The sequence below is a fragment of the Hippocampus bargibanti genome, linkage group LG06, assembly GCF_051943395.1.
Source record: "Hippocampus bargibanti isolate YZ-2025 linkage group LG06, ASM5194339v1, whole genome shotgun sequence".
Lineage (NCBI taxonomy): Eukaryota > Metazoa > Chordata > Actinopteri > Syngnathiformes > Syngnathidae > Hippocampus > Hippocampus bargibanti.
In genome coordinates, this window is record NC_142739.1 from 18,849,670 (window position 1) to 18,864,450 (window position 14,781).

General features: G+C 40.6%; 1 protein-coding gene across 1 annotated transcript in view; it reads left to right on the forward strand.

Moving 5' to 3' along the window:
* wdr26a (WD repeat domain 26a) overlaps window positions 1-11,831 on the forward strand; it is a 30,514-nt gene extending 18,683 nt beyond the window's left edge. Inside the window, exons 7-14 of the mRNA XM_088998458.1 lie at window positions 3,687-3,825; window positions 3,935-4,075; window positions 4,256-4,375; window positions 5,863-6,008; window positions 7,251-7,329; window positions 7,409-7,538; window positions 7,680-7,874; window positions 9,257-11,831. Coding sequence (XP_088854584.1) covers window positions 3,687-3,825; window positions 3,935-4,075; window positions 4,256-4,375; window positions 5,863-6,008; window positions 7,251-7,329; window positions 7,409-7,538; window positions 7,680-7,874; window positions 9,257-9,279 — 973 coding nt within the window. The 3' untranslated portion in view covers window positions 9,280-11,831. The remainder of the gene's footprint in view (window positions 1-3,686; window positions 3,826-3,934; window positions 4,076-4,255; window positions 4,376-5,862; window positions 6,009-7,250; window positions 7,330-7,408; window positions 7,539-7,679; window positions 7,875-9,256) is intronic.
* The last annotated feature ends 2,950 nt before the right edge of the window (window positions 11,832-14,781 follow it).

A 14,781-nucleotide genomic window follows, 5' to 3' on the forward strand; every position in this document is an offset into this window, starting at 1 on the left:
ACCTCCCAAGGTGGTGGAGAATGACCGAGCAAAAATCCTGTGGGACTTCCAGATACAGACTGACAAGATGGTAATGGCCAACCAACCAGATATCGTGGTCATAGATAAAGGGGAAAGGAAAGCCGTTTATATATATATATATATATATATATATATATATATATATATATATATGTATATATATATAATGTATATATATATATGTGTGTATATATATATGTATATATATATATATATATATATATATATATATATATATATATATATATGCTAAGGCCTACCTCATACAATGATGAGAGACAATAAATGGAATGACATGCCGGCTCAGACGTCGCCCGGCCAAACAAGGTCTGCGTCAGGTGCTGGGGAACCAGAGCACCCTGATGAAAAATGGGCTACTGGAACAAAGCGGAGATGGACGAGATGCGATAACATGGCTCTGTTGGAATGCTACTACTCAAGCAACCCTAGTCAGAGGGGTTACATGCGGAGAATGGGGGCTGAATGGTTACTTCGAAACCCACAGTCACGGTTGACCACGAAACAACTAGTAGCTCAGTGTTCCAATATCCACAAACGGCAATTGCTATCACAACTTGAGATTGATGAGGTACAACACAAATTCCGAGGTGAAGGGCCCCAGGCTGCCACATCACAGGAAGAGGTTCAACCAGAGATTGGGAGGCAAGCCCCAATGAATAATGAGATTGGGAAGCCAGCCCCAATAAATGAAATGCTGAGCGAGGCAGCAAATGACCTGAGAGATAAGATCATGGCAAGAATGAAAACTGGGCAACGAAGGCACCGATTACAACAGCTATGTGAAGTACCACCTGAAAGTCTCATGGAAACTGTGAATGCAGCACTGAGAACGATCCCGACCGGAACGATCACGGAAACCAATGAGCTGATATACACCTCAGCATCAGTGATCCTAGACATGCTTGGCTACAAGAGCAACCATGAGAGCCACGAGATTCATTACCCATCATGGAAAAGACGGTTAGAGGCCAAGATCAAGGCGGCTCGGAAAGATGTGAGTCAATTGACGGAGACCCAGAGAGGTGTGAATAAAAGGCCAATACCCAAGAGGTACATGCAGATAACCATACCTGAAGCACTCGAAACTGCCAAACAAAGGCTCCAGGCCTTGGCCAGTCGCCTAAAGAGGTACACGAAAGAGAATGAGGCCAGAAGAATAAACAGGCTGTTCGCAACACAACCCTTAAATTCGGTTAATCGAAAGGGGAATTATATTTCAATGCTCAAGCTTGATACGGACAATTGATTGATAGATCATTCCATAAGGAATTGAATTCAGATTTGGGATTCAACTCAATTTCTGTCAAAGAATAAGCAACGTTTTCAATAACTTAGGAATGCACATTGGAATTGTTGTGGCCAATAATATGATTTGGAATCCAGCGGAACTACAGGACTTGGATGGAGCCTCAATACTGGGAATATTCATGGCAGTGATATGTTTTGGGAGAAGGACGACCTTCCTCGCTTTGAACCACCAGCGATGTGTAAACTTTGAATGCGGAACTGGAACAGAAGTCATCGCAAAGCCATTGTCCTATACACTTCACAAGCTCTTTTCTGGTTTGGCATAAAGCCTGCATCTTTTTTGATCAGACCCATCATTAAAGATGATAATGAATTAAGGGTTTTGGAAAGAATTTCAATTATGCAGACCAATGGTTCATAGAATTAATAGTTCCAGATTGAACGTACCTGAGGTCTCTACCAAACAAAGCTCAGGGCCATTAAAAAGGCAAAAGATAATCCGTTCAGGCCCGAAAAACATAAAGTGTTCAAAGCCTTACAACCCAAAGTACAGTTGAGTTTTAATAAATGGCTCTTATTGTATGAAAAATAAACTCTGAAGATAAGTTGTTTTATTCCTTGTGATGACATGGTTGCTGATTGAAATGGATGAATTCCATGTTCAACAGTACATACCTCACAGTCCCCAAGATCTCATTAACAATAACATGAGTACAAGTCTTATTGGCCAAACCATGGTAACACAAAACCACCTTCCACACGTACAATGGCAATTTAATACTGGTATGGAGCTAAGTCCAAATGCTACCTGTTGTGATATTCTGATTCCTTTTCCCCATGTAATTTTCTTTTTCACATCGGCTTAACACTCCTTGGGGGCTTTTTCATAACAATCGTACAAACCCGTCTAGAGTGGACAATGAAAAAATAGTGAACCTCGGTATACCACAGGCCAATGGCAACCTCGAATTAGCAACAAGGAAAGCGGCTACGACCAAATACCTCCAGCGGGTGAGGCAAGTCCTCAGAAGCCAGCTCAATGGCAAGAACAAGACCCGGGCAATAAACAGCTATGCCCTGCCAGTGATCAGATACCCTGCAGGAATAATAAGGTGGCCAAAGGAAGAGATTCAGACCACGGATGTTAAGACCCGAAAACTCCTCACCATGCACGGAGGGTTCCATCCCAAGTCCAGCAACCTGAGACTGTACACAAGCCGTAAGGAAGGAGGCCCGGGACTAGTGAGTGTGAGAGCCACTGTCCAGGATGAAACATCCAAGCTCCATGACTACATCAAAGAGAAGGCTCCAACGGATGATGTACTCAGAGAATGTCTCAGTCAATGGGGAACAGAGGATGAGGTGCTGGAAGAGGGACAATCATGGAAGGAAAAGCCCCAAACCCCAAGGTCAAAATGGGAAACACCTCCCAAGGTGGTGGAGAATGACCGAGCAAAAATCCTGTGGGACTTCCAGATACAGACTGACAAGATGGTAATGGCCAACCAACCAGATATCGTGGTCATAGATAAAGGGGAAAGGAAAGCCGTTGTCGTGGATGTAGCGGTCCCGAGTGATGGGAACATCAGAAAGAAGGAACATGAGAAAATCGAGAAATACCAAGGGCTCAGAGAGGAGCTGGAGAGAGCCTGGAAGGTAAAGGTGACAGTCGTGCCTGTGGTGGTCGGAGCACTTGGGGCAGTGACCCCCAAATTCGACGAGTGGTTGCAACAGATCCCGGGAACAACATCGGATATCTCGGTCCAGAAAAGCGCAGTGCTGGGAACAGCACGGATACTGCGCAGAACCCTCAAGCTTCCTGGCCTCTGGAAGAGGACCCGAGCTGAAATGGGGACAGACACCACCCATGGTGGGTGAGACGAGCATTTTATATTTATATATATATATATATATATATATATATATATATATATATATATATATATATATATATATATATATATATATATGTATATATATATATATGTATATATGTATATATATATATATATATATATATATATATATATGTGTGTGTATATATATATATATATGTGTGTGTGTATATATATATATGTGTATATATACAGTAAAGTCTCGTTATATCGATATTCAAGGGAGTCCGAAAAAATATCGATATAACCGGGACTATCGATATATCCGACCCTGTTTGAATGTAATTTTCTCCGTGCGTGCATAGAAATAGTATCGATATAACCGGGACTATCGATATATCCGATATCGATATAACGAGACTTTACTGTATATATATATATATATATATATATATATATATATATATATATATATATATATATATATATATATATATATATATATATATATGGATGAATATAAATCCAAATAGTGCAATAATTGTACGTTGCTGTTTTTAGGAAACAGTTTCCATGCTACACTCAGCAAATACTTACCGAACACTGCAATGAAGTCTGGTTCTGTAAGTTCTCCAATGATGGTACAAAACTGGCAACTGGCTCTAAAGACACGACTGTCATTATATGGCATGTTGACACGGTAATGTTTTAACTTTTTATCATGCTACTGTATGTCGTCAATTTGAGATAAGTTGGAACTTTAGAGCTAGAACTTTGTGTTCTTTTTTTTGTTTGCTTGTTTTTAATAGGAAACAAGGCAGGTGAAGTTAATGAAGACTCTGGAGGGTCATGCATATGGAGTTTCTTACTTGGCGTGGAGCCCTGATGATACATATCTGATAGCATGTGGTCCTGATGATTGCTCTGAGTTGTGGCTGTGGAATGTACAGGTAAATTCATCTCAGCTCAATTGTAACTACATCATTATGTGACGATCTGTGCCAACAATGTTGTCCACGGGTGTGTTATTTACAAAAATGTCAATATTAAAATGGGGGGGGTGACATGATATCATTCTGCCCTGAAGGAACTGGAATTTTGTGCAACGTGTTCCCTCTCTGGTTGTTTAGACGGGAGAGTTACGAACAAAGATGAGTCAATCTCATGAAGATAGTCTCACCAACGTGGCATGGAATCCAGATGGCAAACGCTTCATCACTGGTGGGCAGAGAGGCCAGTTTTACCAATGTGTGAGTATCTTTCACAACGCACTCACAAATGCGTTTTCACAGCTCACACAAACAATCCAATTTTACTGCTGAGCAGTGGTAAATGGGTAATCACCGAGATTGCTGATAAACCTGTCCTGATTGCTCATACTAACAAATATATAAAAAAAAACGGAGAAAAAAATTATTTTGTTGTCATGTTTTTATTTTTTTAAATAAAATGCATACTGTCACAGTAGCTGAATGATTTTGCCCTCTGTATGTTAAAATTATTTCAAAACATTTCAATTACTTTGAGCATTTTTTCATTCGGGCAGCAAAAGAGTTGGGGAAAATACTTTTTTTTATTGTGTGTGTCAAAGGTCAAAATATCTAGAGCAGGGGTCGGGAACCTATGGCTCGCGGGCCATATATGGCTCTTTTGATGATTGCATATGGCTCGCCGATAAAACTAATTACATATTCTCGTTTTTTTCACCGTTCATTTCCTGTTGGGCCTGCAGTTGTCAGAAAGCACAATTTTGATTGGATGACACTGACCTAGGTTGGCGGAGAGCGCAATTTTCATTGGATGACACTGGCCGTCATGTCGAAACAGGTAAACGGCCCTTTAAATGAGCCCGACAAGCACACTCCAGCTTTGTGCAGGCTCGCTAGCAGTAACTTCGCCTATAGACCCGATCGTTTGTTGGATATTTACCAATTAACGGAATACCATTCATGTTAACGGTGAGTACTATCGCAAAGTTATTTTAAATAATACATTCTGACATTTTGTTGAAAAGTGGCCTTGCGTGTGTGCGTTTGCACGTGTGTGTGTGTACGCGCGCGCGTGTGTGTGTGTGCATGTGTGTGTGTGTGTCTGTGTGTGGCTCTCACTGAAAAACATTTCTAAATATTTTACTTTTATGGCTCTCTTAGTCAAAAAGGTTCCCGAACCCTGATCTAGAGTGTATTTTGATAGTCCCAGCAGGAAACCACGATTGCAGCATTTGAAGTGGATTTCAAAGCTCTTTATGGAAATTTGGGCATGATTCAGAATACAATATTTTATTACATGTCTTTATCAAAAAAAGAAAAAGACACAAATGGACATATGTTTAATGTTATTTTTTACAGGACATCGAAAAATAAGTGATTTTTTTTTCCACTTATTGACTGAAGCACCAGCTGCAGAAGCACTGATATAAGAGATGATTTAGGACTGTAATGTAAGACGTTGGAACCAAGCAACGGTTCTGAACCTGGCTTAAATTCTGTATTAGCTCAAGAACAGCGAAAATTATAGTTTGACAGTGATCGAGAGAGCAAGTGGTCGGTCAAATTGAATTAGATAGAAATCATTCCATGAGAGAAAAGTGAATTCAGATGGAGGAGATTTCTGCTTCAATTTCTTGTCAAATGAAATATGTCAACGTTTTCAAGTTATACTTTGTGTCTAATGTCACATTGCGAAATGTTGTGGCTCGTTCAATATGTCTTTGTAACTCCTGAAACGGAACTCACAGGACTTGGATGGAACCCTTCTGGACTCATGGGAAGGGATTCGTGTGCAGTGCCTGTGGTGTTTGGGAGACGGACGGACCGTCCTCGCTTCTGACACCCACCAGCGCATTCGTGGCTACAACTTTGAGGACCTGACGGACAGGAACATGTAAGTCACTCGCCGAAATCGCCACTCTGTGCACATAAGCGAGCTTCACACAGCTGCATTCTTCTGGATTTGGCATCATGTCGTCTGCACTCTTTTTTGTATATGGACATGTACACTTACACTTTAGTGATAATGAATGGATAAGGTTTATCAGAATCAGAATTATCTTTATTGCCAAGTACAGTGATGCCTCAGCTTACGAACTTAATTGGTTCCCAGAAAGTGTGTGAACGGAGAAAAGTGTCTCTTCCAAACATTAATCTCCCATAGGGAACCATTAAAAATGAAGAATGAAGAATAATCCGTTTCCAGGTCCCATAAAACATAAATTTCTACTAAATAAGCCTTAAAATTACCCAAAATATACCTTATTTTATGGATGATAAATGTGCTATTGTATTGTAATTAAAGAAATAAACTGTAATGTATAATAAAGTTGTTTTATTTACCTTTGTGATGGTCATTGATGTAGTTGCCTGTTGATGATATCCGAGTGAAGTTGCCATGCTTTCTCAGCGATAATACCCTCACACACTGTCCCCTGCTTTTCATTAATCCAAATCAACAGAAGTTATTCAACTTCTTCTATTGCCTAAGACCGCTGAGACAACACAGAAACACCCTTAGCCACACGTAGCAATGGTCAATTTAGCATACTGGGACTGGGACGCTAAGTCACACAAACGCACACCTCGTTCGTGTTTTTCGATGATCTCCTTCTTCCGCTCGATCGTAATTTTCTTTTGTGTTATCTTCGGCTTAACACTAGCCTGTGGTGGGGTCTTTTTCGATAACAAATCGATAACAAACCCCGTCTGCACTGAGTGCAATAAAAGAAAGTGAGTGTGGAAAAGTAGTCTGGCAGCCACGGTTTGTTGTTCTTCCGCCAAAAAGTAGTCCGCCGGCCATTGTGGCACTCCGTGTGTTTCCGGAAAACTAGTTTGTATGCCAAGATTATTTTCTCGCAAATTTAATGTTCGTAAGGCGAAAAGTTCGTTAGCTAAAGTATTCGTAAGCTGAGGTATCACTGTATGTAGAACACACAAGGAATTTGTCTTTGGTAGATCATACTAGTATCATAATAATCATATAATATTATACTACATTATACTTCTTGTTGAAACTTCTTTCATTAAAAAGAACAATGTTGATATATAACAACAGAATTAAGAGTTTATTTTCTTTTGACAGAAGTAATTTGAAGGAGTCCAAAGTCTGACTTTGTTTGCCGGTTTCTTTCAGAGTACAAGAGGACCATCCTATAATGTCCTTCACAGTCTCCAAGAACGGAAGATTAGCTCTGCTCAACGTTGCTACCCAGGTCAGTGTCTGTTCTCTAAATGCTATAAATGTGGCTCAAGGTATGGGCTCCCTCTGTAGCTTCTTGACTGTGTTGGCAGGGAGTGCACCTCTGGGACCTGCAGGATCGGGTGCTGGTGAGGAAGTACCAAGGGGTGACACAGGGCTTCTACACCATTCACTCCTGCTTTGGGGGCCACAACGAGGACTTCATTGCGAGCGGCAGTGAAGGCAAGCCGTCAGCTTTTAAAACATCTGTTCGGTTTCTTTTGTGTTTTACCATCAAGATGTTCCAGACTTTTCGACGGCATTACTGCCCACCGATATACAACTCGTGTCAGGTGCCAACTGACCAGAGTTGTCCCTTCACAGACCACAAAGTTTACATCTGGCACAGGCGCAGCGAATTGCCCATCGCAGAGCTGACTGGACACACACGCACGGTCAACTGTGTGAGTTGGAACCCCGTCCTGCCTGGTCTCCTGGCAAGCGCCTCCGATGACGGAACCATCCGAATCTGGGGACCGGCCCCCTTTATGGACATCCAAGACGCAGAGGGACTCAACGGTAAGAAAGTCAATTGATTCCCGAGTTAGGAGACAAATCTGGGATTTTTTGTGGGCATGCTCGCGGCAACTCCCAATTCGACTTTTGACTGTCCAGTAACGAAAAGTTATTTCAAGAGTTTTCAGAGATGAATTCATCAACTGATTGTATTGGTTGTCAGAGACTGCTGTCAGTCTGTCTGTCTGTTTGTTTGTTTTTTAACCCTGCTGTTCAGTCGTCGCTCCAAAATATTGATCATGGAAGCCTATTTAATGTATGACGCCCCTCCAGTCAAATATCTGTAACATGACTTTGGAAATGAGAGAACAATTTTATATACACATCCGTAAACGTCCGATGTTACTTAATTTCTACTCATTTATATTAGTCTAGTTTAGTCTAAGTTGTTATTTTATATATATGTAGTTTAGTTTATAACCTTGCGTATCTGTAGGGTGAACCATTACTTCAACATTCTTAGTTCAGTCTGATATCAACTTTCACCCTATTTTGTAGCTGATAGGCTCCTTTGAAATGATGTCATCCCCGCCATACAATACCTTGGGTGAAGAGGGGGCTGCTCTCTCTCTGGCTCCCTCTCACTCGACCGACTGACATGTCTCTACTGTCTAGATTAAAAGAATCTTTTTGTTCACCACTTTGATTCCTGCTGATTTTTATATTCAAGCAAGTGATTGCTCATCATTTAACACTGTGAAGCCCGAACCAGATCTATCAGACATTAACTAGACAGAAAGGCTTTTTTCTTTGGCATTGACAACGTCAGACTCTCACACCATTGGCGCTGGCGTTTGATTTCCGAGTTCTGCAGCGTGTTTGCTGTAGATGTTTGTTCGAATAACTTGAAGATCTCTGACTTCTCACGGCTGTTGACTTGAGCAAGCAATCTTTGGTCTCATCATCGCTGATTCTGCTGATTGCTTGACAACTTGACACTGGGGATATGTATATGAAAGGACTTGGCTGCAGACAGGGACAGACCACTGAAGGGGAAAACTGTTAGTCCCAATGTAGTTTGGGTTTGAAATAAATATTTTGTGACACCAGTGTTGCACGGTCGGTACAAATCGAGATGATGAAACAGAGTAAAGAAACAGTGGATAATTAGACAGTGACAGCATGATAGTTAGATTGAGCGACCAAGGGCGATATGAGAGAGAAATGGGCACAACGGAGATAGTCCCGTGTGGACTGCGATGGCAACGATATTGGTTCGCTCCCGTGACAGATGTCTCTGATGATCACTGCAAAGGTGCAATGACTATCGCAATAGCATGCCTGAGACATCCCCTGTGTATCAAAAAGGGAACTGTAAAGTTGATTCAATTGCAACTTGTGAAGAGAGCAGTTGTCCAAGTGAACATGTGCTGTCATCCTATCAGATTGTTGCAGCATGGACAGCTGATGATGTGCGACCGCTGTCAATGTCGCTGTGAACGCGATGAGCACTAAATGACTGGTGACACTTGATTGGGATGGACCAAGGAGAGTTTTGAACAGCTGCATCCCGGAGGCCGAAGCAGCTATTTCTGTGTATCGGAAGGTCACATCGACTCCTTGAGACCACACCTGGAAATCCGTCACCTGACACACTTTCGCCACCCACCTTCTCTTTATTTATTGTCAGAGACATAATTTATTAAGTGGCAAAACAGCCTCTGGTAGAGGGTGTGTGCGTGCATGCATGGGTGTGTGTGAGTGGATGGATGCGTTGGTTGCGTCCTTTCTTCACCTCAACATCTTGAGATTTTACCTGCAGGAACATAATGGATGTAAATGAATGATCTCCTACAGTATCTTGTCATTTTAAAAGTACAGAAGAGATTTGATGGTTTTGTTGACCTTACACTTTGTTGCTGATCTGCGTAGACAACAGAATCTTTAATCTGCATGTTGCATAAGATTTCACCAAAAAAGGTCATGTTTGATGGTCCACTTACAGTCTGTCCTCCATCTAGTAAGACTCAGACGAGTAAGAGTAACTAACATAACTTGTTGTCATACATTGGGTTTGTCAGTGTAGATTCCTTCATTTTTTATGGCTTCACTAGTTGCTTTTTTACATGAATCCTTGTTTGGTTTGTGACGATTTTCATCTCTCCTTGCAGACTTTAATCCACCTCTTTTAGTATCGTTTTATTTAGTTGGAATGTTCAAAGTTTCATTCTTCATTGGGTTTGTTCCTCATTTTAAATGGTGTTAAACATTTAAAGGTAGACTTCCCGTTTGTTTTTGTTTTTTTACTTTTTTTAGCCGAAACTAAGTATTTATACATCAAAACACAACCGTGTCTGGCTCTTGAAAGTTTGATTTTATTCAATATTTTTCTCTTACTGAAAAAAAAGCCAGAAAAGTTGTAATTTATCCCCAAAAAACGTTGGCAAATATTACATAGCGATTTAAAATAAAACAAAATAATCTCCTAAAACATTGCCATTGTTAATCTTTTTTCATATAACTTTTGAAAGCTTCTTTCAATGCCAGTACTTTAAGTCAGGATTTCTGGCTGTGAGATGGATTCACATCGATTTGTGTGTAGTCAGGAATGTCACCAAATGCACCGTCGTCCAGAGGGTGTTGGGATTCAGGTATGCACATGTGTTGATCGTGAACGTATATTCACATTGCGTGCGCAGAAGTTTAAATTTGTATAAATGGCTACTGAAGTAATTAATGTTTTACAATGAGCTATTCACTTCCTTCCCACGCTGTAAAAAAAAACAAACAAACAAAATCTCACCAACTTGTACAAAGTGTTTCCTTTCAAAGACTTGAGTGAACAATCTGGTTTTTGGTGTTCTGTGTGCTGTATATTTGTGTTGGCATGTTTGATGAGGCTGTGTAGAAAGACAGGATATAAAATATGCCACAGGGTTCCTGCATTTTTATTTGACACCCCACCCCCCATGTAAAAAAAAATAACTTTCCGAGCGCCTTTCCCATGAGATACAAGACTGTCATATAATTGACATCAGATTGCACTGAAAACTAAATCAACAATTTTGGATGTACAATTCACAACAGTTTCATTTCACCATAACGTTTCTAAAATGCTTTTATAAAATGTTTAGTAAAAAGGGAAATCTGTCAAGCCAGTGAAGAAGATACAGTGCACTTGCCCTGATTATGGGAACCCTGCTTTTGTGTAAACATCATCTTCACTTAACACACACACACACATTTAGGTCAGTCAAAACTGTGGTGATCAAGTCTGTTCTGCTATGGTTTCTTTTGATTCTGTGGTTCAGACTTCTCTTGCTGTAAAATGACAAAAGTAGGAACTTCCTTTGCTTGCAGGTAGTTTCAGCCAGATGTGTGTTATTACAAAAGTGATTGTACCGTTCTGTATTGTTCTGTATACAAATTTTAAATAAAGAGTCAGGGTTTTAAAATCCCTTGTCCAGTTTTAGAAGTTAAAAGCGTTGCAACGTTTCAAAGTAAGCTGAGGCTTGAGATGTCTGCTCAAATCTCAGATACAGTAAAGTCTCGTTATATCGATATTCAAGGGAGTCCGAAAAAATATCGATATAACCGGGACTATCGATATATCCGACCCTGTTTGCATGTAATTTTCTCCGTGCGTGCATAGAAATAGTATCGATATAACCGGGACTATCGATATATCCGATATCGATATAACGAGACTTTACTGTACTTGCAACCAGTGATGTGCAGTCAGGGGAGGCAGGTGAGGATGTGCCTCACCTGTCATCATGGAAATATCAAATGGCAAAATAAATTAAACAGTTATATTTATTTTGTGATTTGTACTTTAACGTTCTTTTCCATTTAACTTCACCATTTTGGGATTTTTTTTTGAAAATCGCTGAATTTTCACATTTATCGTTCAATACGTCTGTGTAAGCTCTCAGTCGTACAGGAGTGGTCCATCGATGAGAAGGTTTCTTCAGCCGTCATCTGTACAAAAGTGAAGGTTTCGGACGTTTCGCCTCCTATCCAAGAGGCTTCGTCAGCGAACTAAAGTCTGACTGGTCGTATCGGCCCCATTTATATATCCCTAATGTCCAGACATGGTGATAGGTCCCTACTCTCAGGTCCCTACTCTGAGAGTAGCCGATACGACCATTCAGACTTTAGTTCGCTGACGAAGCCTCTTGGATAGGAGGCGAAAAGTCCGAAACCTTCACTTTTGTACAGATGACGGCTGAAGAAACCTTCTCATCGATTTATCGTTCAAGTAGAGACAAGCCTCACCATGGATTGAGCAATCACTATGCTAATTGTGCTGGCTTGCTCTGCCTTGAGACCACATTGCTGTCCCTCAGCATATCGCTATTAAAGTGTTCAAGAGCTTGAACTAAATTTCTACAGTTTAGCTGGTGTATATAATACAGTCACTGTTTATTTTATTTTTATCAAAACTGCATAGGTGAGGCACACAGTTCTCCTGCCTCAAGACAGGCGGCGCTGGTGATTACAGAGGTACTTCCGACTCCACGTCTGCAGAATAATAGAATTCGAGACAGAAATCTACAGTTAGCAAGTAAAGTGCAACCCTGCAGTCATTTTTTCGTGTTGCTTGGTCTCACTTTCAGAATGGAGGATTACATATCTAAATTGAAAGAATTTTCTAAACTGGACTTTCAATCAAAGCAGGAGGTAATAATTAAAGGAAGACCAACACCGGAGCTCAAAGGCTTGCTTCAGACAACGGGACACAATACTCGCTCTTTTCAGGCGGACTGGTACACACGAAAAGGCCGGCTGTATGGATGTCCGCCTTTTTTGCTTTTCCTGCCTTCTGTTCTCAACTTGTGACAATGTCACAGTTAGCAAGTTAAGTGCAAGCATCCAGTCATTTTTTCCGTGTTGCTTGGCCTTATTTTCAGAATGGTGGATTACATATCTAAATTGAAAGAATTTTCTAAACTGTACTTTCAATCGAAGCAGGAGATAATTAAAGGAAGACCAACACCGGACTGTAAAGCTCACAAACGGTGAGGGATGAATGTAAATCTCCTGGACAGCTTCTCAGCTTTTTGGCCAAGAAGGATCTCATTGAAACTTCCTGAAGCGACAAAGTTGCTCCAGCTCGTGCTCACTTTTCCAGCTACTACAGCATCAGTGGAGCGGTCATTCTCAGCACAAAAGACTGAAAACATACAGTCGTAACAGGACTGATCAAGGACGACTTTTTTCACTGGCAGTGATCTCCATTGAGACAGAGAGACTTGAACTTCATTTCTAAGTAAAGGTAACACGATAATAACGTTTTTTAATTATTTTTTTCAATGCTACAGTTTGTATACAGTATATAAAGAATGCTGACATGACATTTTAAACAAAACACGTTAACTGTTGCCAATCAAATGGCGAATACGCTACTCTGGAGTTCATGTGTTTGTAAATCTGACTGATGACGTCAGTGCCTCACCAGCCACGAATCTCACCGCAGGAAAGTGCTTGAAACGGCACATGGGCACATTAACAATCGAAATTGGGAATGGGCAACTTCAATCCTGGAGACGTCCACCATTTTTCAAGATATCTGCTATCGAGTGGTCATTGGTGATACTGTATTGCATTTGTTCGCAGATTTGTTCAGATTTTGAATCTTTATTTTTGGTCTGCTTCTAATAGGTCGTCTCATTTTTTTCTCACATAGGAACTGATATTGACATTTGAAGAAGATATACAAATGAACATTGTCTGTAACTTTGTTTTATTTATGAAATTCAAATGCTCAAGAAAAAATAACTGCTTCAGATTCTTTACTTACAGACAGTGTATTGTAGGTGTTTCAAATACCTGACATGTTTCGGCGTCTACCTCCACCTTCGTCATAATAATACAACGAATAAAAGTAAGAAGTAGGCATTAAGCTCACCAGCAGTCATGTCAGTCAACATACTGAGGACAGAAGTGAACACATGCCTCGGAGTCATTTCGAAACATACTGCAGTCTTTCAAAATACAGTTGACATGACTGCACAAATGCAGCATACAAATAACAAACGACACACAAGATGGCTGAAACCTTGAAATGAAGGAATGTCTGATTTACCATCAACAGTCATTACTGTCATTATTCGGACAGAACTACACATTTGTTTATTTAGCGCACAGGCGTCAAACTCCGGTCCTTGAAGGCTGCTGTCTATGTCTCCCTGTTGCAACACACCTGATTCAAACGAGCAGGTTAAAATGTCAGGCTTCAGCAGAGCTTGCTGGAAATATGATCATTTGAATCGTTTGTGTTGCAACAGAGAGACTTGGAAAATGTGCAGGACAGCGGCCTTCCAGGATCAGAGTTAAGTTGCTCTAAATCACAGGTGTCAAAGTCAAGGCCCGCGGGCCAAATCCGGCCCGCCACATCATTTTTTTCGGCCCGCGAAAGCAAATCAAACTTGTTAAATTCCATGATGATTGCTAAAATCTGAGCCAAAATTTCATATTTTTGGATGTCAACCACAATAAAAGTCATTATTCTTGACTTCAAATTTGAAAACGAGTTATTCATTAATTTGCTGTGTCCTCTATATGTAATATTTGAAGGGATTTAAACATTCTAATGGGTTCCCCAAATTCATAACGGCCCTCGAGAGGAAACCATAACTACAATGTGGCCCGCGGCAAAAAATGACTTTGACACCCCTGCTCTAAATGTTAGCGCATTGAAACCAGAGTGGATGTCTGATGAGCAACATGTTCATATATAAGGTGGGAGACTCAAAGGCTGAGTGAATAGACACAATGTTCAACTTGTGCGCACTTAACATATCTGCACTCACTTTTTAATTTTTTTTGTAAGAGGAGCGTTGGGTGCTTATGACAGATTCAGTGCAAAATAGCAATCCCCCGCCCCTCCCAACTTTAATGACTAAAAGAACGAAGTCACATTTGAAGAATCGACTGTTTCCTGCATCAAGATGAGTACAGTCGAGGA